Genomic DNA, 21,935 nt, shown 5'->3' with positions numbered 1-21,935 from the left:
AAACTGCACCAGGCAAACTCAGAGTACAGATGTTCTCACTTTAAAACCAGAAGGTGGGAAGATACTGAGAAAATGCTACAAAATCATTGTTCATCTTTCCATATTAAGCAAAACCAGGCTGCTGAGAGCATGAAAAAGTGTTGCCTGATAAAAACTCTGAGTGAGCCTTAATAAATAAATAAATAAAACTTTAAAAATCCAGGATAAACATGGCCATGGATTAAAGCCTGCCCTCTGGAAACTAGTGGGAAAAGTAAAGGAGGGGAAATGCTTGATTTAGGTTGCTGAAGAAAAAGGCATGTCAGTGGCTGAGGAAGAACATCAGGATTTTATTGTCTTTAGAAAGGCCATGGTCCACTGTATCTGGATCCTGTACTGTCAGTATGTGGGCCACCTGCAACAAGAAAAATGAGGTTATAGTGTTTAGCAGCAGCCAGTAGTGCTGCAGCTGCAAAAATGTGTGCTTGGTCTCATACCTTGTGGTGGAAGGCAGCTGAAGAGGAGGAAGAACATGGTTTAAAGGCCATGACAAGGTCTGATTTCTGCAAACAGTGAATTGCACTGATCCTGACAGGAGCCAGGAGTTCTTTACTGGTTCAGATTACAAACCCGTGTCAAGGGGAAATAGGTAGAAATGTTCATCCCTTATAATCCCATTAGGCAAATAATCTGTTCAGGAATTCAAATCCTCTGCTAAAGAGGGCTGTACAGACATCCCTGCCAGCAGGTCACCCATGCCCAAGGCTGCAGCTGCCTCCATCCTGTTCTCCTGTTCACCAGGGCTCTGAAAGAGCCACGGCACAGAAATGAAAGTTGACTTCTCACAGTGTGTCCCCATGTCATCCCCCCTTCCATGCTGCAGCAAGGTGCATTTCTTTGCCAGTTTTGGCATATAAGAGCTTCCCAGCACCCAGGAAGCCAAGAGGGACAAGCTCAGAGGAAGGCACAAAGGGGGTGAGCCCTGGAGGAGCTGGCTGTGACCTCTGTACAGGGCTCTATGGATCTGGGAGCATCCTGGGGAGAAGTTCATCCATTTCTGCCCTTGAAACCCACCCCCTTCAGCTGCAAGCACAAGCTTATGGCAGAGACTCAGCCCTGCTCCTGATACTCCCTTTGGACCATTTTTCTTAGCTGGTGGTTTGGGGGTTTTTATTTCCCCAGGAATTTCTGATTAGCAAATGTCCCAGCAGTGCTTTAGGAACATAAATCCTACTGGTAACCTTAGCCTGAAGGTAAAACACTGTGCCCCCATCTGCCTCATTTAGCAGGTGACTGCTGGGCTCACAGGGCAGGGTGAGAGAGCAGAGCAATGTGTCATCCTGCTCCTCATCCTTGTGACATCCCCAGGTTTATTCCACCTTGCCACCCCACCTGGGCAGGAAGAAGGGCTACAGCTGCCTGCTGACTTACGTGGGCTGGGCAGAGCTGCTGGTCCAGTGCTGTGCCATGGGTGGGGGCAGGAAGGTGCTGGGGGGCTCTGGGAGCAGCCCTGGGGGAGGGTAATGGTGGTGGTGGTGCACCACAGGAGCCTTGAGCCTGGCTGCTCTCACAGGCACGTCCTGTGGGAGAGAGACAAGGCTGGCTGCAGAAACCTGTGCCCCCACGGGCTGAGGTTCCACCCAGCCACCCCTGGGGAAAGGAACAGCTTTGGGATGTGTCTGGAGAAGGGTCTGCAGGTGCCAGTACGACAGGGCCAAGAGCACTTGGTGACTTAGAGATCTCACCCCAAGCTCAGACCCCACTCCCTGCAATGTATTCCATTGGTCAGGGTCAGGGAAATGCAGAAAGACAGGGTGGCCTGGAGAGCAAGGGTCGTGCTCTTCCTCTGTCATCTTTCCTAAGGGGCAGTGTCCTCCACAGTGCTGTGCCTGTCCCAGCTCTTTGTGTGTGTGTGCCCTTCCAGGGAGATGAGGCTTTGCCTGGGGTGTTGTTACCTGCTGGGTGTGCTGGGGCAGGGCAGAGCTGGCTCCCCCAGGCTGTGTCAGCATTGCTGGTGGCAGAGCCTTCAGCATCATGTTCTGCATCATGATCTGGTGCATCTGAGCATTCTGCATCAGCATCATCTCCACCATATCTGGCAAGAGCAGAAAACAGTAAGAGCTTTATCCACCACTGTCAAGCAGCAGAGGCAATCATGGTAAGGAGTGCCCTCCAGCACACACACTGGTCACTGCAGAAAAGGCAAAGCAGCTGAAAGGGGGCACGTGAGGAATGTTGGCATTATTTCCCCAGACAGTGCAAGATTAATGTCTGTGAATAGGATTGCTCATAGCAGCTTTCCTGTTTTTCCTCCCATAGCAGCAAGAAAGCTGCTGCTGAGCATCTTGTGTGTTGGCAGCCCTGCAAGCCCACACCCCTGCCTGTGCTGGATGGCAGCCTGGAGGAGAGCTGAGTGCAGCTTTCCCTTGCTCCAGCATGGACAGGCTCCTGGCTGTGCTCTCCACTGCCCCAGATCACTGCTTTCCATGGGAGAGGTTTCCTCAAATTTATGTGATATTGCAGTGCCACCTTGAGAGTCCACTGACTCATGGAATTGTAAAGATTAGAAAAGACTTTGAACACCATCAAGTCCAACCCTCAATCTGTCATGTCATGCCCATCAATTCTCCTTAAGTGATGTTTGAGATCCACAGGATTTGTGCAGTGTAACTAATTCACTTGGGGAGAAGTGAAGAGGGAGAGGTGAGAGAAAAAGAAGGGAAAAAATAATGAAGGTAACTCTCATTTGCCTTTTTACTGATCATACAAGAAGTAGTTTACATGTAGCAGCTTCAGGGGAGTCATGAGTGGATTGGGACTATTTTGGTTATGGAAAAACTGTGATTCAAAAATCCAGACACTTAGATGAAGTATGAGCTGAGAAATACTGTAGTTTCATCATTGAGGATTCCTGTGTGGGATGAACCTTTGGCTGAAGGCTGAGCCAGGGAAATTGTCCCAGGTTTTACTTCATGTATTATTTCACAGTAGCACACACCTATGTTTAGAAACAAACTCTTTTATTGGCAATGCACTACATTTAGAACACTTGCAGGTGTTCTGTCTCATTTCCAAACACAGGGCAAAAATAAAACCCTGAGATTGAGCAGCAGGTTAGGAAGGAACAAAAGAGCAAAGCCAAATTTTAGAAGCCTGTTTGCTAATTCTGGAATCATCCATATGCACGAGTTTGACTTTGTTGATATTACTCAGTGCCATGAGTTGAGCTGCTTTGCTTTCCCAATCTTCCCTCGAGCTTGCAGTTCCCTTTTCTTTAGTTTGAGTGATAAGAGTTTGCCTGAACACCTCTCACAACTGGCACCCACATCCCCCTTGTGATGCACAACTCCCAAAGCTCCACCAGCTCATTAAACAGCACATCACTAATTAGGTGGGCCACCATCCCATGTCCCCTCCCACTTGCCAAGGTTCCTGCCCTGCCCTCTCCAGCCCTGGTGACAGGACCTGGCTGCCCTGTGGAGAGATTTTACCTTCTTTAATGCTGCCAGGGCGGGGGGCAGCCAAGGGCTGGGCTGGGGGGATCTGTGTGATCACAGGGGAGGGATGAGGCAGCTGCTGGATGATGGTGGCAGGCTGAGCTGGCATCTGGAACAGCAAGGAAAATGCAGAAGTCAGGGCTGGTTTTGGCCAGCTCCCTCATCTGTGTGAACAGCCTGGGCTTCAGCAAAACTCTGGGGTTCTCCTGGAGAAGCTGCTGAGGCTGTGGGCTGCATGAGCAGGCACTGGTGTGCTCCTAAATTACTGTCAGCTCAGACTGGCTCAGTGCTGGTAGTGCTTTCTAGGAGACAATCCTTACAGTCTGCTGGATAATCCTTGGTGGCTCCACTTGGGAAGCTGGAAAAGGGATCTGGTAGATTTGTGGCAGGGCAGCTCTGTGGTCGTGTCCCCCAGCTGGTGCAGGTGGCTGTGAAAGCTCTTCCAGAAGGTGCTGCTCCTGCAAAATCAAGCATTTTCTTGAAGAAAATCTGGGTACAGCGAGGCAGACAGCATGGTTATGCTCTCTGGACTAAATGGGATTAGCCCCTAGGAACCTGCAGCAAGGGCACTGCATAAGAATAAAGCAAGTTTTTCTTCCCACAGATCTTGAAGCATAAGCAAAAAGGAATGGAAAAAAAAAATAAATGTGCAGAATGAGATGCCAAAAGTCTGGGAGAACATTTCCCTGATTAGCTGGCCCAGCCTTTATATTCCAAAGCAGCAGAGCACTAAATCCTGCCCAGCCCCAGGACTAAAGGGCAGGAGAACACAGAACCCACATCAGCAGTGGATGTACAGGTACCTGGGTCCTGTCTGCTACTCCTGGCCAGGGAGGGCTCTTACCCTGAGCTCCTGCAGCAGATCTCTCCTTTGCCTCAGGGCACTTTGGAGCATGTCCTGAGCTCTGTTCCCTGGAAGAGGAAAAGCCCATTATTTTGCCCATTTTGCCCAAAAATCCCATTTCCCAAAGGATTGCAAAGACAGAGCTATTACAGCACCTGCATCACAATATTCATGTGGAAGATGTGTTAATAGATAGTTTGATGTTGCATAAAGGTAAAGCCTTATAAAAGGTTTACCTTATAAAATAAGGCAAAAATTTACCTTTAGAAAGATTAACCTTATAAAATAAGGGTTTTGTTACCTGTGTAAAATCATGGCTCAGGTCTGCTACTTTGGCTAAATACAAAAGGACTGTGGCAAAGTGATTCAGGTGAATTAGAGGTAGAAAAACAAGTTTTAGAACCATCACCTGTTCACATCGTGGTGTATAGTGGTTGGTTGAATTACGTTTATGTTTTAAAACTGTGTAACTGGTCTAAATACTTAAAAAGGTCTGGTTTTTGCAATAAAGAGCCTCTTTTTGCACCTGCCTGGGGCCTCTGCATTGCTCTGCTTTAACAGCTTGAGTCCTTCCACAAAAGGCTTGGGCTACTTTTCTTGTCAAATACATGTATGGGTGATGACTTTATGCCATGTGCAGTCACAGCTGTTCAGCAGCTCTACAAAGGCAAAACACCTCTAAAATAAACTGTTTTAATTGCTCCCCTTTTAACCTGCTGGTTTAGGAATCCATTTCAGAAAGTTTCCAGATGAACCCCATGCATGCAGAGGATGACTGTAGTAACAGCTCAAACTCCAGTTGGAATGTCAACCTTTCTTTTTCTGTTTTGTTCTTAATCAACTTCCTTTTCAGTTCATCCCACACATGGTAGATTTGAGCTCACTTGAAATGAAGATAAGCAAGGATGTTTTCAGATACCATGGAGCCATGCCTGGCATCTGCTCTGGAAATCACCATTTTGTATTTTGAAACTGTAAGTTGTTATAAAGGGTTTTTAAAAATTTTTGGCCACAGCATCAGGTCAATGAACAGAAGTCCACAGTACAATCTAGAGATATCACATGAGGGAGGAGAGGGGATCATCTCCTGAGGAGTTCATGCCTGGGAACAAAAGCAATCCCTTTCCAAAATATGCCTGTAATTAGAGCAAATGCTTCTCTTACTTGCAGCTGGGAGAGACAAGTCCATCTTCTCGAGGTTCTCCTGTTCATTTTCTAGTCTCTGTTGGCAGAACCATAACCAGAACTGGTCATAAATCAGGCAGAAAAGTTCACATGGATTTCCAAGCCTATGGCACGGGTTTGGGAGGGAGGAAATAGAGCAGAAGTGGAGGAAAATGGTGGTTCTTAAAGCAGTATGAAATATCTCATTATCAATCTAGTTACAATAAAGAATAGCAATGTTTCCAACTATCCAGGCTATTCCAAACCTTAAACCTGATAGCATGGTGAATCAGGAGATGTATACATAATTTATTATGTAGGGCAGAGAGCTGCATCATATGAAGAATTTGATAATGTTCAGTTTGGGCCTGCCTGATAGTCCAAAATCTGGACTCTTGATTCAGCAAAGGTCTGACCAGGCAACACATCTAATGTGAAAGCAGACATGAAATTGCTTTAAACAATCTGAGATTCTCTTTACCCAGGATTTACTGCTAAATTTTGCTTGTCCCTGGCTCTGAGCTAACTGGTGACATCTCCCATAAAATCAAAGTCAATTTAATTTACTGTAGGTGCATGTAAACATTATTTAAGAAAGTGACAGTAAGTAGTACCACTCCTCAGTGTATCTCAGTAGAGTGATACTATTTTAAAATACAGTGTTAATGCTTAAACATGCAAGAGCAAAAAGCAGAGCAAGGAGAATTATTCCCTTACCTTTTCTAGGAGTTTGAGTTTCAGTCGTGCCAGGTGATCCACCACTGAAGGATCTGCCATTATCTCCTGGAAGACTAGGCAGGCAAAAACAGGTTAAAAAGCTAAACAGAGGCAGATAGGTTTTCAGTGCTCATTTTTTCCCCTCCACAATCTCCACAGAATAATTCCATTATTAAAAACCAATAATAGAAGTTGAGTAAAAATTGAGAGAAGCAGGTAAAAGCTCTATTTTCACTCCCAGGTAGAAATGAGTGCAGGCACTCTCAATGTCACAGACACAGATTTTCCTGCCATTTCTCTCAACATACTTTAGTGCTGCAGGTTGTGATGCTCACAGGAAGGCAACTGAGACTGAATATTTATTTTTCTCTTCCTGATGGTTGCTACCCTTCCCCTGGCACCATCACTAAGCCTGGCCTCTGTGTTGTTAGAGCCTTCTAATTAGCTCAGAGGTTTGTGCCTGTAACCTGGCTGCTGAGTTTATAGTGTCAATAAACAATCTCCAGGCACAGAAGCTTGTGTGCCTTTGGTAAAGCAAATGCCTGGCATATTAGTGGGCAAGAAAAAGCTAAATAAAAGCCAGTGGTTCTTTAAAACAAGCCCAGTGCCACTGGTCAGATTATGATGCTGCTGATTGGTACCTGTTTATTCCACTGTAAGGGGTCTGCACACTTTTGACATAGCCCTTTACATGAGTAACCACACAGGAACTAAAAAAATGAAGGAGCAAAGCTGGAACTCACCCCTGGGTAAGCCCAGGAGCAAAGAGGCTATGGTGTAACATCTGTTTGGTTACCATCTCCCAAGAAACCTGTAGAATGTCTCCCTCTCCCAGCATAGCCCTGGCAGCATAAAAACAGGGTAATATTTATCAGTGATACCCATAAAATGAGCACCAAGGCAAGAGAAAAAAGCCAAGTAACAGACACTCCTTCTCAGCATCATATTTGAAGCCCAGGAGAGACAAGTTACAGCCCCTTCCTCACTCTCAGGCCACAGCAAAACTGCAGCAGAGCCACAGCTGGCAGCTGGAGCAGCTCAGACATTCTCCTAAAATGTGTGAGAGCAGAACAGATCACCTCCCCCAGCTGTGTCCCATCCCTAAAAATACACAGGCAGGAAGTCACTGGAGAAATTAGGGAAACTAAGGTGCAGGGATGCCTGAAACAGCTGTATATTAGTGTTTTGCTTGGGGTTTTTTTGGTTTTTTTAATCCTTGGCTCAGTAAAAATGGAATTTTGCATAAAATTCCATTTTCCTGGGTCAAAACCAAAATAAAAACAAATTTACGGATGTCACTCCAAATCAAGCTTTGTTCAAAAATGCTCATTTTTGTGCTCATTTTCACTGATCCAAGGATACTTCAAAACTCCCAAACTTCAAAATTCCAGCAGCTGTGCTGCGTCAGAGCTGGAGTTCAGCTTCCTCTGTGGTGAACGGCAGGGATGACAGAACAGAAAATCCTGTCACCTGCCAGCAGCTCTCCTGGGAAACAACTCTGAGTCCATTCCTGTACTTTAAAACCCCAACAAGATTTTTCTCTGACATCTTGGACCCCTTCCTCTGAGCAACAGCCTGTGACAAGGAGTTTCCTAATTATCTTAAACTAAAACATAAGCCTAGTTATGCCTGTAAACTGCATAAGTATAGTTTTCTTCTGTGCTGGGAAAAACCTCTTCCTTTTTGATTGCTGGTGAATATTGAGCTGATTGTTTTACCAACAACTGGTTTAATACAATGCCCCTAAAAGTTAAATTTCTAGAGCCCTCATTCCAGTATGAATAGAGGGTTTAGAGGGTTACAACAAAGTTTGACAAAAAGAAAATAAGTATTCCCTTAAAAGTACAGCACCAGTGATAAGCAACTGAATTTACCAAGGAGAAAATAAAGAGAAATTTTTGCTTGATGTGACAGGTATCCCAGAGGAAATCCAGTACCAGGCAAATAAATAAATAAAAAATTTACACTGAATCCCAAACAAGGGATCACATCTGAGAATGAGGATTCAACAGAGCAAAACCAGACAAATTTAATCCTGCAAAGGAGTAACAGGTGTGTTACATGCACCTCACAGGACAGAATTATTCTGCTCTATTTAGCAGTGCTGAAGTCAAAGTTTGGACACTGTGCCTATTTTTAGACATGGAGATTTGAGAGGGAAAGAGTCCAGGGGAAAAAAAAACCCGGGTGCATTTACAAAACGTAGGTTCTAAGGAAGGCTTTAAAGAACTGGATTTATTTAAATAGTAAGTAGATGGTGAAAAGAGGACAGGCCAGCAATTTTTAAATAAATTAGAGGATACAGTCAAAGAACAGGGTGGGGTGGGGGGTTCTGTCTGGAAAATCACGGGTATTTGGCTTAATAAGGAAGTGAAAACCTGATAAAAGCAGGGAAAGATATCTTCATTAGCCACTAAAGGAAATGATGGAGCAGTTACCAAACAAAAAACTTTCCCAGAAGTTGTTTATGAACAATTAAAAAAAAAAAATGTTTTGAACGTTGTAGGACTATTGCAGGACTCCTCAGATACAAGAATGGATTAGATAAGCTGATGAGGTCCATACCAGTATTACATGTCTGATTTCTTTTATTGATTTTGATATTTTATACCCTTAATTTTAATTTCTATAAGTTCTAGAAGACAATTTAAAAATATATGAATTATGATAATAACCAAGATGATTGGAGGGGTGGAGCAACTCTGCTCTGTGAGGAAAGGCTGAGAGAATTGGTATTCATCAGCCTGAAAAAGAGAAACTTTGGGGTGGCCTTCCAGTATCTGAAGGGAGCCTGAAAAATTGAGAGAGACTTATTTACAAGGGCCTGGAGTGGCAGGATAAGGGGACAGAGAGTAGGTTTAGGTTGGATATTAGGAAAAAGTTCTTCTCTGTGAAGCCCTGGAACAAGTTGCCCAGAAAAGTTGTGGCTGCCTGATCCTTGGAAGTGTTCACTAAGAAATTTGCTAATTCAGACTTTGTCTTTTGGTATTGAGTGGGGACAATCTCAGAATGCTGGCTATGAAATCAGAGAGCATGAGAGTACTAGCAGAAAAAAACAAATAAACAGCTCAGGAGGTGACAAAGCAGGAGAAGACCAGAATTAGCCTTAGGAGCCCATCCACATGGAAAATCAAAATATGAAAATCCAGTGGCCACAAAGGAGACAAAGGACTCCTGCAATCTCTCTCTATCTCTCTCGAGGTTTTTGAGGGCACAGCCTCCTTTAATCCTAAACTCCCAGCCCCATGTTGCCCTCTTCCTTTCCTCATATGCTGAGGTACTGGGAAGGTACAGCCTTCCCAAATCCCCTACCACATATCCCCCCTTGGAAATACCATTTTACCCCAAAGTTCAGAAGTTCTTGTGCACATCCTTGCCTGTGTCAAGAGTGGAACTGTCAGGGCTCTGTAACCAACCTGCTGCTTGAAGTTAGGAGGGACATTAGGACCCATTTCAAAGATATTAACACCCAAAGAATTGTTTGTAAAGACATCAGCATGCATCTTTCCAATCAGATCCAACACCAGCATGGTTAGCTCACTGAAACTTCCACTCCTCCTTAGAAGAGTAAAATCGTTCATGAAGAGGAAAGCAAAAAATACCATGTCCCAAAAACCTCTGCAATGGGTTAAAGCTTAAACTTAACTCAGCCCTCGATGCAGATGGAGTTTTTAATATTTGCCAACCCAGCACACTTCTCCAACTAACAGATTTGACTAAAGCCTGTATTTTTATAGTTTAATGATTTCAAAATGCAAAGAAGCCACCAGTTTTGTAGTTTCAATAATCAGAGCATAAGGGAGTTCAAGATTGGACACCTGAGATCTTAAATTTATGGCCCTTCAAGAATATTGGGGTAACAGAGGAGATTAAGGCTTGGAAATTTGGAAACTCCATGTCCAAGAAAATTATGATAGATGCTACATGCAAACTCCACAACCAGCAAGGGGCTGTAAAAGTAGGTATATTTTATACACCTAAGCCCATACATATTTATTAAAATTTCAACATCACCTATACATATTCATAACCTGCACCTTGTCTGCTTTTTACCAGTTTTTCTGCTCATCAATCTTAAACAATTAGGTAAAAATCCTGTTGTATGGCAAAGCACCATTTGTTCTTGATTACACAGCATGCTATAATCTGTTTTGAGTTTAGTTCTAGGTTCTCTATATCAGAGAGATTAAAGAATGACAACCAAATTAGCATGAAGAGAAAAAAATCAATTAGCAATAGAGGACAGCGTGCTGATTACTGAAGAGAATCACACAGCTGAGAACCAATGAACATTCATTTATGTCTTCGCTAAAAATTCATTAGTAAAAAGGCGGGAAGAGCGCCACAAACCCTCCCTCACGTCCTATTGGCCGGCTCCAGCCACACCCCCATTGGTTACCTGCAAATCTCTACTCCCCATTGGCCGCCCCAGCCACGCCCCCATCGGCCGCCTCCAGCCACGCCCCCATTGGTTACCCGCAAATCTCTACTCCCCATTGGCTGCCGCTAGCCACACCCCCATTGGCGCCCTCAGCCACGCCCCCATCGGCCGCCTGCAAATCTCCGCTCCCCATTGGCCACCTCCCGCTCTAAGCGGAGACCGCGGCCCTTTTGAAATGGCGCGGGCCGCTCCCATTGGTGGGCGCCGCTGAGGGGGCGGGGCCGGGGTTTGGCGCCACCTTGCCCGGGGTATCCCAGCAGCCATTTAGCGGGAGTAGGCGGGGCCCGGCTGAGGAAAGCGTTCACATTGGCCGGTGCCCGCCGTGCGTCAGGCGCTGTGGCCAATGGGAGCAGAGCCCCGCCCCGCGCGGTGCGGCTGGCGCGGCGGCGGGCGGGGAGCGGCGCTGGGCGGCCATGACGGAAACTGTGCTGCCGCCGCCGTGAGGGCGCGGGGGGGGCACGGAGCGCCCCGTTCGCCTCATGGAGGCGCAGGAGGAGGCGCGGAGGCACAAGCTGGAGGCCGGCAGGGCTAAGGTGAGGGGAAGGGCTCCCGGCCAGGCGGAGGCTCTCAGTGCGCAGCGAGGGCTGGCAGGCCGGGGGCGGCATCGCCTCAGCCCGCCCCGGGTCTGTCCCCTCCGTGGCGGGGTCTGTGCGGGCAGCGGCGGAGCAGGTGCGCTGCCTCTCCGGGGCTCCGCAGGAAAAGCCGTGCCCAGCGGTGCTTCTGCGAAACATTGCCTCGGGTGAACACAGCAGCTGACAGCAGTGCACGTACCGTCCCTCAGGCTCTGCTTTCCTTTATGTTGTTTTCTGTTTCTTTTTTAACTTTCCAGCTCCCCAGTTTTGCCCAGGATTCAGTGTTCGTGGGAACGCTGCGTTTCCAGTTGAGGTTCCCAAAGAACTGGTGTTGTTTTGTTGCTCCGCTGGCTCATTCCCTTGCCTGTGTGTCCGGTTTGTTGTTCTCAGTCAAGCCCCTAGCAAACACTTGATAAGTTTTGAACATTTAGGTGTCTTCACTTGTCTGTACTTTAGGGACTAGTGTAGAGCTCACGGGATGAGACTGATATATAAAGATAACATTCTCCAAGTAGTTATTACCTGCACATTCTCCATGTAATTATTACCTGCAGCCATGTATTTAACGCTGGTTGGGTGCTAACCCCGTTAGATGAAAACCTCTGCTTTGTTTTGGTAATGATATTCGAGGAGCTGGTTGAAAATGCCTGGTTGCTTTCCTTTTAATTCAGCATTTCTGATGGGTTTTGAGCTGGTTTTGTTATATTTCCCTTCAGGCTTTCGAGTTCTCCCCACTCCAGAAGGACTGGAATGGGGGCCGTAGCTAGACAGGGATAGCTGAGGCTGTCGTGGGAAGTTCAGACCCATCAGAACTTTGCAGACCCTGCCCTTTCTGCAGGGAACCTGTCTGGGTATCTGGCTGGTGGGCTCAGAGGAGCTGTCCTGTCTGTCTGTGTTTCTGTTTCAGCTGCTTCCCACCAGTGCTGTGCACAAGAAAATCAAAGAGCTTTTCTGGAAGGGAGCAGGGTTGTAGCTGGAGCTGCAGCCTGGTGATGTAGCAGTACAGCTCCTCCATCCCTGTCCTTCCCTGGTGCTGCCATGGATTCCACACTGCCTGCTCCTGCTCAGCACTGCCTTCCCAGCCTTGCTGTGTGCTGTGAACACAGTCCTCTGCTGGAGAACAGCTGGAGCATTAGCTCAAGAGAGAGAGCTCTGAGAGCAGAGCTTAAGGTTGAAAGGTTACTTTAGTGTGGCATGAGTCGTGTTAACATAAATTAATTCCAGGTGCAGGACCTGTTTATGATTTGAAAAATGTGACAGACTTAACTTGAATAAGTTACTAGTTCCCACCTGTTGCAAAACTGTTGTTTGCCATAAAAATAGTACAGGTTCTCCTTCCTGTGGTGCAGGCTAGAGCAGCTTAAGGTGATCCCATCTCTAGTGTGACACAGAAGTGCTCAGTGTCCATCAGATAATTTCTGAGCCATCTACACATCACTGACAGCACTCCTGACTGCAGGGGATGGGAGTGAGGCTGGTTTGTGTGTGAGAAGCCTCTTGCAGCAATCACTGTGATGTAACTGCAGTTTGATACTGCTTCAGTCTGGAGGTGTGAGCTCTTGAGGGCTTTTTGCCTCACCCCCACCCTCCATGAGATATTTTATCTTTAGCATCTGTAGATTTTAATCTGTTAAGCAATGACTTGGCAAAGAAATACAATCTAAATGTTTTCCTTTTCAAACCAGTGCTTGCATTATTCTTTTTCATATAGGAATAAAAATGCCATTCTGAGATGCATTTAAGTTATCACCCAAGAATAATGATAATGCCAACTGTTTTATTTATTGGAGAATGTAATTGGCAGCTAAGTAATGTATCAGGTACCTCAGATTCCTGTTTCTAACAAATGCAATACTCATAGCCAGGCTAGTAATTGAGAAACAAAACAAGCCTAACTATTCAGTGTGGCTATTTTCTCCTTGTTTTTTTCTACCTCACAGTAATTAGTGTGCATGTTGGCCACCTGTGCCTCTAGTTACACAGCTCTCTATGCCATACCTCAGGTGTGGGGAGTTTTGCTCCACCTCCTTTTTACAGTTAGGACCTGAAAAATGAGTTCAGGTTTTCCAGGAAGTTTTCCCACCTCATCATTTTGAGGAAGGTCTAGAAAATATTTCTTGCTTTTTGTCTAAGAGCACTTGTTGCTTGTGTTTGCTGTATCCAAGAGCTGAACTAATGTTTATTTGAACAGCCTGTTTCTGTTTGGTGCTGATGCAGTTTTCTGCTCTGTTCTATTTTCTCTGGGTGTTTGTTTTGGTACTAATTTCTGAAGCACATAAAGTAATACATCAAATGTAACTGAGTGGTCCTGGTGAAATGAAGTTGCAGTGCACTGGTACCTGTAGAAGGGTGTTCTTGTGTTGGAACACTTCTTGGAATGTTGTGGAGGACAGTGCTCTCAGGGTTCCTGTGGCAGTGGTATATCTTGGCTAAAAGTGAGGCTTTCACCTTTGCATGTGCTTCTAGAAAGCAAAAGGAGGGTTAAATCATTCCAGTCAGGCATGATGGGATCTCACTGTGGTGACTCAGAGGCAGTTGTGTCTTGCTTTCTTCACATTCTCACTCATTACTTCATGTTAGATGGCTGGCTGTGAATTTGAGTTTCTCTTAAAATGACACTTCATGTAGCAGATAAGAGCCTTTGGAAAACTAATATTGCTCTAAATAGAATTTTGCCCATAAATCTGGAGCACATTTGAATCCAGCCATTCCACCAAGTCCAGTAGTTCCATAAAATTTAGGTGTAGCTAGATATTTTTTGCATGGTATGTATTGTGATTTTATTTATTTAGTGCATTTGAATGGGGCAAAATAAGTTTTGTTTTTCTTTGACTTGTGCATTTAAAAATTTATGCTGTTTAGGTGTTCAGTCATGCCAAGTCCTGGTATTTTAATGTGAGACACTTGGTCTCCCTTCATGAATCAGTAACTGCTCTCTGTAATGCCAACTCTTTCTGCCTTTCATCTTTTCTGCTTGTTTTACTCCTGTTTTCCCTTTTTCCCTGCTTCAGCAGTTTCCTCTACTCTCCATTTATCTGCAGGTTTCCTCCTGCTCTGTTTCCCCATGTTATCAGGTTAATTAGTGCTGTAGCTATTTTTGACATACATTGCCATCAGAAAGTGCTGGAGTTGACATCTGGTTTCAGAGGATAGTATTTGTGTCTCACTGCAGCTTTATGGTCTGTTCATTCTGCTTATTATGGAGGGCACAAGTCTGACAATCTTCATTTAACCTGCATTTCAGTATTACTCACTGTAGAAATTACAGAAGGTAATATTAAAAATAAGTTTTTTGTACATAAGAATTTTATTAGCTGGTAAGAAATTGATGTTTTTCTGCAAATACACCTTTTCAGCAGGCTGCTGGGTGTAGCAGATGTGTAACTTTGCACCTGTTGAGTAGCTGAGCTGTCAAGTAGTTGTTCCTATAAGGAGAGGGGACTGAACCAGATCCTTTTCACAAACTGAATGAGAAGAATGGGGCAAGATGTTTCTGCAAGGTGGCTGTTTGACAGGAAAACCAAGCTGTCAAGCAGTGGATTTTCATGTGTATTGCAGGTAGAGCTTGGCAGTGATGTTTACATCCACTCATCAGTTAACAATCTGTTTTGTTTCATCACAAGGATCTAACACTGCACTTGATAATCTGTGGTTTTAACCTTGAAGTCTTTTTCCCTGTGAAAGGGAAAGGAGGTCTGGATTTCTGCTGTGGGGGAGCTGTTACCTGGAAGTGCTGCCTAAACACAATACTAGAGTTGAAAATAACAATAATCCTTTTTAAGCTGTTTAGAGTGTTAGGGAGAGTTGGGTAATAAATTGTCAGTGACATTCTTTACAAGTCCCTGGAGCTTTGTAGAGCTGTGACAGCCTGATAAAGTAGAGCATCTGATTCTTCAACAGAAGAAATTAAAATGACCTGGCTTAATTGATTTTCTATTTATGTACTGGAGGCTGCTTTCTGGCAAAGAAGTTTTGCTGTGTTCTCTTAAGGGGATGGCAGGGAAGGAGCATTAAAATTAACGGAAGTGAATCCTCATCTCAAAGCTGACGCTGGCTAAGACCTGTTTAGATGTATTTGTAGGGGTGTGCTGGTTCTGGAACCCTGGCAAGGGGGTTCTTGGTTTTGCTGCTCTTGCAGAAATTCTGCTCAATTATTATTTTTTCCTGGTGCTTCTAGTGTATTGGCAACTCGTTGCTTTACTAATTTGTCTTGCTGTAATTCTGGATTATCATTGACACACAAAGTTTCACTGAGCAAAACTTTGATTCTTGTGTGGAAATGAGCGTTTAGTGCAGGTGTGAGATTTGTTGCTTAATGGCACAGTTATCCAGCATGTCGTGAACGTGTGGAAAGCAGGCAGATAAAGCAGTTTTTCTGCAGATGCACTTACTTTATCAAGACAGGAGCTCTGTCACCCATGACTGTGTTAATCTTGTGGTCCTGCTACTTTTTCCTTGCTTACCTCTCCCTGTACCTCTTGCAATCTTTCCTGAACAGTTTGCTTGCTTCAGACAGCGAAAAGCAAAGGGCGACGTCGCGCAGCCGCAGAAAAAGGCGGCGAAGAGGAAGGGCTCGGCTGTCCACACGCATGACCTCCCGAAGGAAGAGCACCCAGTAGCAGCCAGAGCTGCTGGCAAGGGCCTACAGGGTCAGCCTGAAGACACCAACCTCCCAGAGGCACAGGTAAGTTTTAGTATTTCTTGCCTTCCCTCCACTGCAGGTGAAGTGTTGCAGGTGGTTGTTTTACTCAGCTGAGTGTTAGCTCGCTGGCACTGGTCACTAGCTGCCCTTGGGAGGTGAGTGAACTGGGGTTACTTTTGCCTTGTTTACTGGGTAAGACATCTCCATGGTATGGCCTAGGCAGCTGTTATTGCCAGGGAGCTGTTAGCCTCCTGAATTAAAGCCTTTCACCTTTCACTGCCATGGACTTCTCTTTGGGCAGACAGGCTTCTGTGGCTCTGAGTTCATGAAATAGTGGGAGATCAACAGATTAAAAACTCCCAGGACCTTATAATACACACCACTAATTTGGTTTTGTATCACTTGCTGGCTCAAATATGCTTAATGTTTTCTGAAAAACTGTAATTGATTCCATCAAGCTCTTAGTGGCCATTGTAAAGCCAGCATGAATGGTATTTCCATAGATTTGTTTAAGGTGTGACTCTGCTTGTGTCTGATGTATTTTGGTATGTATGTACTGATGGCTCTCTAAAGGTAGTCATGTTCTCTGTGGAAAGAATTTTGAGGAGCTGGTGCCTTCTCCACCAAAAGCATCTCTCCATCTGTTGGTGTGTTTTCACAACATACCACAGTATCATAACACAAACTAGTGTGTTTGCAAACCTGCAGTGATGGGGGATAAAATTTACATGTGTTATCCTGCTTTCTGTTGTGAGGGTATCCCTGATGCTTCCAGGATATCCTCAGCATAACTGTGAGCATTGCAAAGGCTTTTATGAAGCTACACATGAGTGTCTGCACTGAGGAAAAATGTGTTTTATCACTCAGCCATACCAATGTCCTTGTGAGTTTAAATTGAAAAAACAAAAATCACTTACTGCTGCTAAGGAGCTTTTTTCAAAATAGCTGGTTTGTAAAGCAGCTGGAATTCTAGGTTACCTGGAGAGGATACCTCCAGGGAGACAGTAATCATTGGGAACTACTTCAAGCAGACTCAAAATGCAGGGAGAGCTGTGGATTGCCTTTTCCAAATAATGCACTATTCATCTTGATCTTCTTGTGAATTTAGTGAGAGGGACACTTCTTTCAAAGTATCAAGCTGTGTTAAATCTGTGTGCCAGAAAAAGCTGTTGCTTTAGTGATTACCTGAATGATTTTAGCATGTTTTTTAAATAATCTCCTATTAGTTTCTTAATTTTTAGTAGTAGATTAAAGATTGCTAAAATATTTGCCAGCTACAACAGCAGAGGATCAAGCATTGAATCAGTGTTGAGAATTAGCCCTAAATTTAAGTAGACATTATAATATTTTTGTTTGTTTGTTTGCAGTTTAGTTCATTTCACCATGAAACACAAGCTGGATTTAGCATAAAGTCAGTCTCTCACAACACAGACCTTTCTGGCTCATGCTTAAGGTGTTTCCAAAATAATTCTGATTTTCCTTTTTATTTAAAATAGCTATGATTTAGTGTTTGTTTTGTTTGTTTATTTACTAGGGCAGCACTGATTTGTCTAGCTGGGAGCCATTGGATGATCATGCAACTGAAGTAAGTGTGAAAGGATATATCTTTAGTACAAGATGCTGGATAGAGCTGAAAGAAGACTGTGATAATTGGTTGCTAAAATGATTAATTAAGCATTGTTATCAAATACTATAAAACTGATATGATTTCACTATTTTATGGTATAAAACAGGCATTTCACTGTATGTACATGTACTGGCTGTGAAAATTGGTTGCTAAGAAAATTGGGGTTTGTAAAAATCATAGGCTTTGCCCAGAGAAATTGGAATGTTTTTGGTGCTTCCAGTTGATACATGGGTTCATTTTTCATTGTTTCATACAATATGACCAAAAATATTCAAAATCAATTACTGTATCCTCTGTGATGATTGTAACAGTGTTGTTCCCAAGAAACCACAGAAGTTTAATTTTCATTTAAGAGCTTTACATTGTTGTTTCTTATTTGGGTGGACTGTTATCCAGTCAGATGCTCTTTACTTTTGTGCCTTAAGCTATCATGAAAATATATTCTCTATGATCTTTTTTAACTTGAAAATTCTAAGCATTAAGGACTTAATGTATGTAATGTTTCTGTTAGATACAACATCCCAGTCTTGAATTACTTTTAAAGTAGAATTTTCCCAGGACTTAACTTTGAAGCTGAATTTGTTTTCAGACTAATCACAAACCAGAAATGGTATTTTTAGTGAATAAATGCATTTCTGGGTTGTTTATTTTTGTTTTTCTTTATGAAGAAAGATAGGATAAATTCTGCTGCAGAATACAGCGAGGCTGATGCTCAGATGTGCCAGGTGAGGATAGCTGAGCTGGAGAGCAGACTGCTGGAGAAACAGGGAGCAGTGGAAAGACTCACTGTACAGATGGATGAGCTGCAGGACCAACTCACCCAGCACAACAATTCTATGCAGCTTCAGGTATGTTTCACAGGATTGGGTAATGGGATAACACTACCTTATTTTCATCCTAAGAATATTTAGGCTGCAAGACTTAAAAACCTATTTTTTTTTTTTTTTAGTGAGAAGTCCTTCACCTTGCTGACATATAGTAAAAAAAGCAGCATCCTCTTCCAGAATATTAAAAAAAATATTTTACATTCCCTTTCTCTAGCAATTCTATGTAAAGGTAAATTATTACCATGTGCTTTCTAAGACTAGCTACTTTCCCCTTTATATGTTCTTTCTCATTCTTGGATTGGGGAAGCAAAGACCTGTTGATGAGAAATAAGTTAAAAAAATAAATGTGATAAAATAGGATTCATGTATCCCATCTCATTAGCTTCCTCTCACTTGACTGAAGGGAATTGATGGCAGATAAGAAATAATTTAGGGGGTATTAAGTACTCATTGTATCCTTTTTGAAAACTTGGTTCCTTTTTGAAAACTTGGTTCCTTTTTGAAAACTTGGTTTCTTTTTACATCAATACGAGCTACAAATTTGGAAGTCAAAATACCAATTTCATTGTTGGTATCCCACAATTTGTTTTTTAAATCACTTTTGATTAGGTTTGTCATCTCTGAGATCAGTTTAAGACTCCTCTTCCATCATGCCTGCCACATCTTTTGGACACAGAAACTTCTTTGGCACAAGTTGGTTAAAACGGAAGTGTAACCACAGACTCTCTTGTGGCTTTGCTTCAAGAAAATCTTCTTGGTTCCAAATATGTGAAGAGTATTTTAATGTTAAAAGTGCACTTCTTCTGACCCCTGTAGGAAATGACAGTTCAAGAGCAGAATGAGATCATCAGGAGGTTAACAACCTGCCTTCAACAGGCCAGGAAAGACCGGGACGAGCTACAGGAGGAGGCTTCACATGTGGCTGGTCAGATCCATGATTTGCAGCTCCAGTTACATCAGGTGTGCCTCTCCTCCAATCTGTGTGCCCTACAGAGACTGCAAGAACAGCTCTAGGAATGTAAAAACATTAAGCTGGTGACATAGCTCTTCACAGTTCAGTTTGTAGCACAGCAGTGAAAACGATTTCAGGGCGAGGCAGGGTTTTTCCTGGTTGCTACAGAGAAGTCCTGGAAATATCCTCATATTTTCCACTTGCATAATGTTTTGAAGGTCATTGCACTTCTTTGTTCCTCACTTAAGCCCTTGTTAGGGAGTCTTACTCAGTGTTGTTGGTGGTGTTATGGATCAAGTGGAAGCGTTAGGCAAGCCTGCCTTAGGTTCAGATTTTTGGCAGCAGCTTGAGTTCAGGTGAGGCACACCTAAATGAGTTCTGACCCCTGCAGGAAATGACAGTTCAATGAATACGAGTTATTTACTGAATAGGCAGAAGATTAACAGACAATTGAGCTTAAACAGAGTTATTACACAGGTAAAACAAAGAACTACTAGTAGATAACATAAAATAGTGCACAACATAAAAGTACCTATATTAACAGCTAGCCAAGAAACAATAAATTAGGAGTCAGTGTAACTTAACACCAAACTGATAATGAGGTACACAGATCCCTTTCACTCAGCCCCCAAGAGAGTATGCACAAGGTGGCATCCCAGCTTTGGGGAAGAGCCCCACACATTTCCATGGAATGTGCAGAAGACTCCTGCCTTGTGAAAATTTGGTGTAGCTTTGTAAAGCTAAGTGTCAGTCAGAAATTCAAGCTCATCTTCCTTCAATCTCTCTCCCAAGGCAAGATGTTTATTGTCAGCTGGGAATGCCACCTCCATGGTGCCAGAAATATTTCACTACCAGACAGGTGTCCAGCCTGAGATATTTCACCTGTCAGAAATTCTTGTGAGGGGGAAGATGCCCTGAGCTCTTGCACCAGCTGATAGGCAGAACAGATAAGCCCTTCTGTGGTAGGGGAATGTCCTGCCACAAGTGGTTTTTGGCCACAACTGTTTCTATATAATTAGGGTTTGCATGTGATCATTTGTCCTTTGCCAGAGAAATCTATGAGTTTCTGCTTGGGCAACTGGAACATCTCAGCTGTTAGACAGAAACTCGCTGTGCTGAGGTAATGGGACTTGGCTCAAGGAAACAAATTTAAAATAACATGGTTCAAGCAGCCTCTATGACACATAGGAACCTGCTTCAGTGCAACAGGTTGATCATGGATCTAATCCCTGGGTAATGAGAGAGATTACAGCCTTTCTTTGCTTTAAAATGTATTTTCAAAAGTGCTTTATTCTTTCTTGGTGATGCTCAGTGTTCTAGTGGCTATTCTTTCTGAACCTATGTATTTGTTGTCCTTGGAGCCTTGTAGTATTCACCAAAGAGAAATGTTCTGTGTAGCAGCTGTTTCAGGTTTGCAGGATAAGAATTGCCCTACATGGGATTGCATATTTTAAAAGTCTGGATAGAAAGGGATTAAAAAATTTTAAGAAGAAAAACTTAGGTTTTTTAATCCAGGAATTATTTTAAAGGTGTTACTTATGCCCTGAAAAATCAATCTGTCTGCTAAAGGAAATTCTGTAATATAACAAAAAATTCTGTTTTCTATCTACAATTCTGGTTGCAACAGCAAAATGTGGTAAAAGTGAAGGCTACTCAGCAGGTGTTTAGGATTTGCAACATAAGCCATTGAAAGACAAGGATCAAGCCTCCAAATAGCTTTTCAGGCATATTCTAAATAAGTCTAGTGAGATTATGCACATTGTGGAAGGATGTCAACTTTGATAACAGTTGAAAGCACTAATACTGTCTTACATATTCTTCCTTGGTTTTAGCCACATATTGAGAAAAATATGTTAAATACAACTTATTTTATGTTACTCTGATGGGGGAAATACTTTCATTGGAAGGAATGTGGAGAGTTAAAAAGCAACCTTTAGTAATGAGCTGTAAATCCTTTGTAGAGAAGAATGGTTTTGTTCATTGTCCTCTTGATGGCATGTCCAGTCCATTAGAAGTTCTGCTTAATAGTGGAGGAATTCAGAATGATGTATTATGCTAGATTTATAGGTTCATAATGTTGGAAAATTCACCATAGGGATGAATTATCTAACATTTGCATCTTTTTAGTGAGTAATAGTATCTAAATGATGAGTGTTGTCTGCCTTTTTAGGATGATTTTTATTCCTTGAGAATGAAAGATTTAGGGTAAATCTGTAACTACACTTGCTTACAGTGTGTGAATTGTTTGGATATAAACTTTCTCCTGACTGTGAGTGCCTTTTATGTGTCCAGGTTACTGAGATGCTGAGGAGCAAAAGTCTCAGGAAGAATGAAGGATTAGAAGCCCAGCAGCAAATGTGGTTGTTTCAGGATCATCTCAGACAGCAAAATGCACATTTGCAGATGCTGCGTGAGAAAGCACATGATCTAGAGGTACAGCTGGAGTCTTCTCAAAAGGTAAAAACATACTTTTTTAATTATTTCAAACTTTGTGATAACTGGAATTTGTTGTAGTGATATATTCATGAGAAGTCTTTTTATGTAGAAATAAATTTATCAGGTTTGTGATGACTAACATACATTAATGAAACAGCTTAATGCCTGGTTTCCTATAAGAATGTAACTAGTAGTGCCATAAATAGAAAACTTAAATGTTGTTATTTCTGAATGCAA

The 21,935-nt window shown here is 43.2% G+C and overlaps 2 protein-coding genes across 9 annotated transcripts in view; one reads left to right on the top strand and one right to left on the bottom strand.

Moving 5' to 3' along the window:
* Positions 1-310: 310 nt before the first annotated feature.
* C7H21orf58 (chromosome 7 C21orf58 homolog) lies at positions 311-6,520 on the bottom strand. Its single transcript, XM_056496655.1, has 8 exons — positions 6,202-6,520; positions 5,485-5,542; positions 4,321-4,388; positions 3,797-3,934; positions 3,471-3,585; positions 1,935-2,074; positions 1,411-1,559; positions 311-394 (listed from the first exon to the last, which is right to left on the bottom strand). Exons 1-8 carry the CDS (start codon positions 6,259-6,261, stop codon positions 379-381), a joined length of 744 nt encoding a protein of 247 aa, XP_056352630.1. The 5' UTR covers positions 6,262-6,520; the 3' UTR covers positions 311-378.
* Positions 6,521-11,015: 4,495 nt separating this feature from the next.
* Positions 11,016-21,935, top strand: part of PCNT (pericentrin) — a 67,284-nt gene continuing 56,364 nt past the window's right edge. For 5 of the 8 annotated variants that reach the window (XM_056496208.1, XM_056496206.1, XM_056496204.1 and 2 more), the window contains exons 1-6: positions 11,044-11,175; positions 15,713-15,898; positions 17,391-17,441; positions 18,152-18,331; positions 19,127-19,270; positions 21,555-21,719. In XM_056496208.1, the coding sequence (XP_056352183.1) occupies positions 11,122-11,175; positions 15,713-15,898; positions 17,391-17,441; positions 18,152-18,331; positions 19,127-19,270; positions 21,555-21,719 (780 nt within the window). In that variant the 5' untranslated portion in view covers positions 11,044-11,121. Of the gene's footprint in view, positions 11,176-15,712; positions 15,899-17,390; positions 17,442-18,151; positions 18,332-19,126; positions 19,271-21,554; positions 21,720-21,935 lie in introns of all 8 variants that reach the window. The other 3 variants (XM_056496203.1, XM_056496207.1, XM_056496209.1) reach the window with 3 other exon arrangements.

The sequence above is a fragment of the Oenanthe melanoleuca genome, chromosome 7 (assembly GCF_029582105.1).
Source record: "Oenanthe melanoleuca isolate GR-GAL-2019-014 chromosome 7, OMel1.0, whole genome shotgun sequence".
NCBI classification, from domain to species: Eukaryota; Metazoa; Chordata; class Aves; order Passeriformes; family Muscicapidae; genus Oenanthe; species Oenanthe melanoleuca.
The sequence above is the reverse complement of the archived record's forward strand: the minus strand, read 5'-3'. Positions and strand labels throughout refer to the sequence as shown.

Bases quoted from the DNA above. Each gene is read 5' to 3' on its own strand.
- C7H21orf58 (XM_056496655.1), bottom strand. From the start codon at position 6,261: ATGGCAGATCCTTCAGTGGTGGATCACCTGGCACGACTGAAACTCAAA. The intron at 2,075-3,470 runs GTAAAATCTCTC...TGCTCTTGCCAG, and splicing joins CCCTGGCAGCATTAAAGAAG to ATATGGTGGAGATGATGCTG. The intron at 1,560-1,934 runs GTAACAACACCC...TCTCTCCCACAG, and splicing joins TGCCCCAGCACACCCAGCAG to GACGTGCCTGTGAGAGCAGC.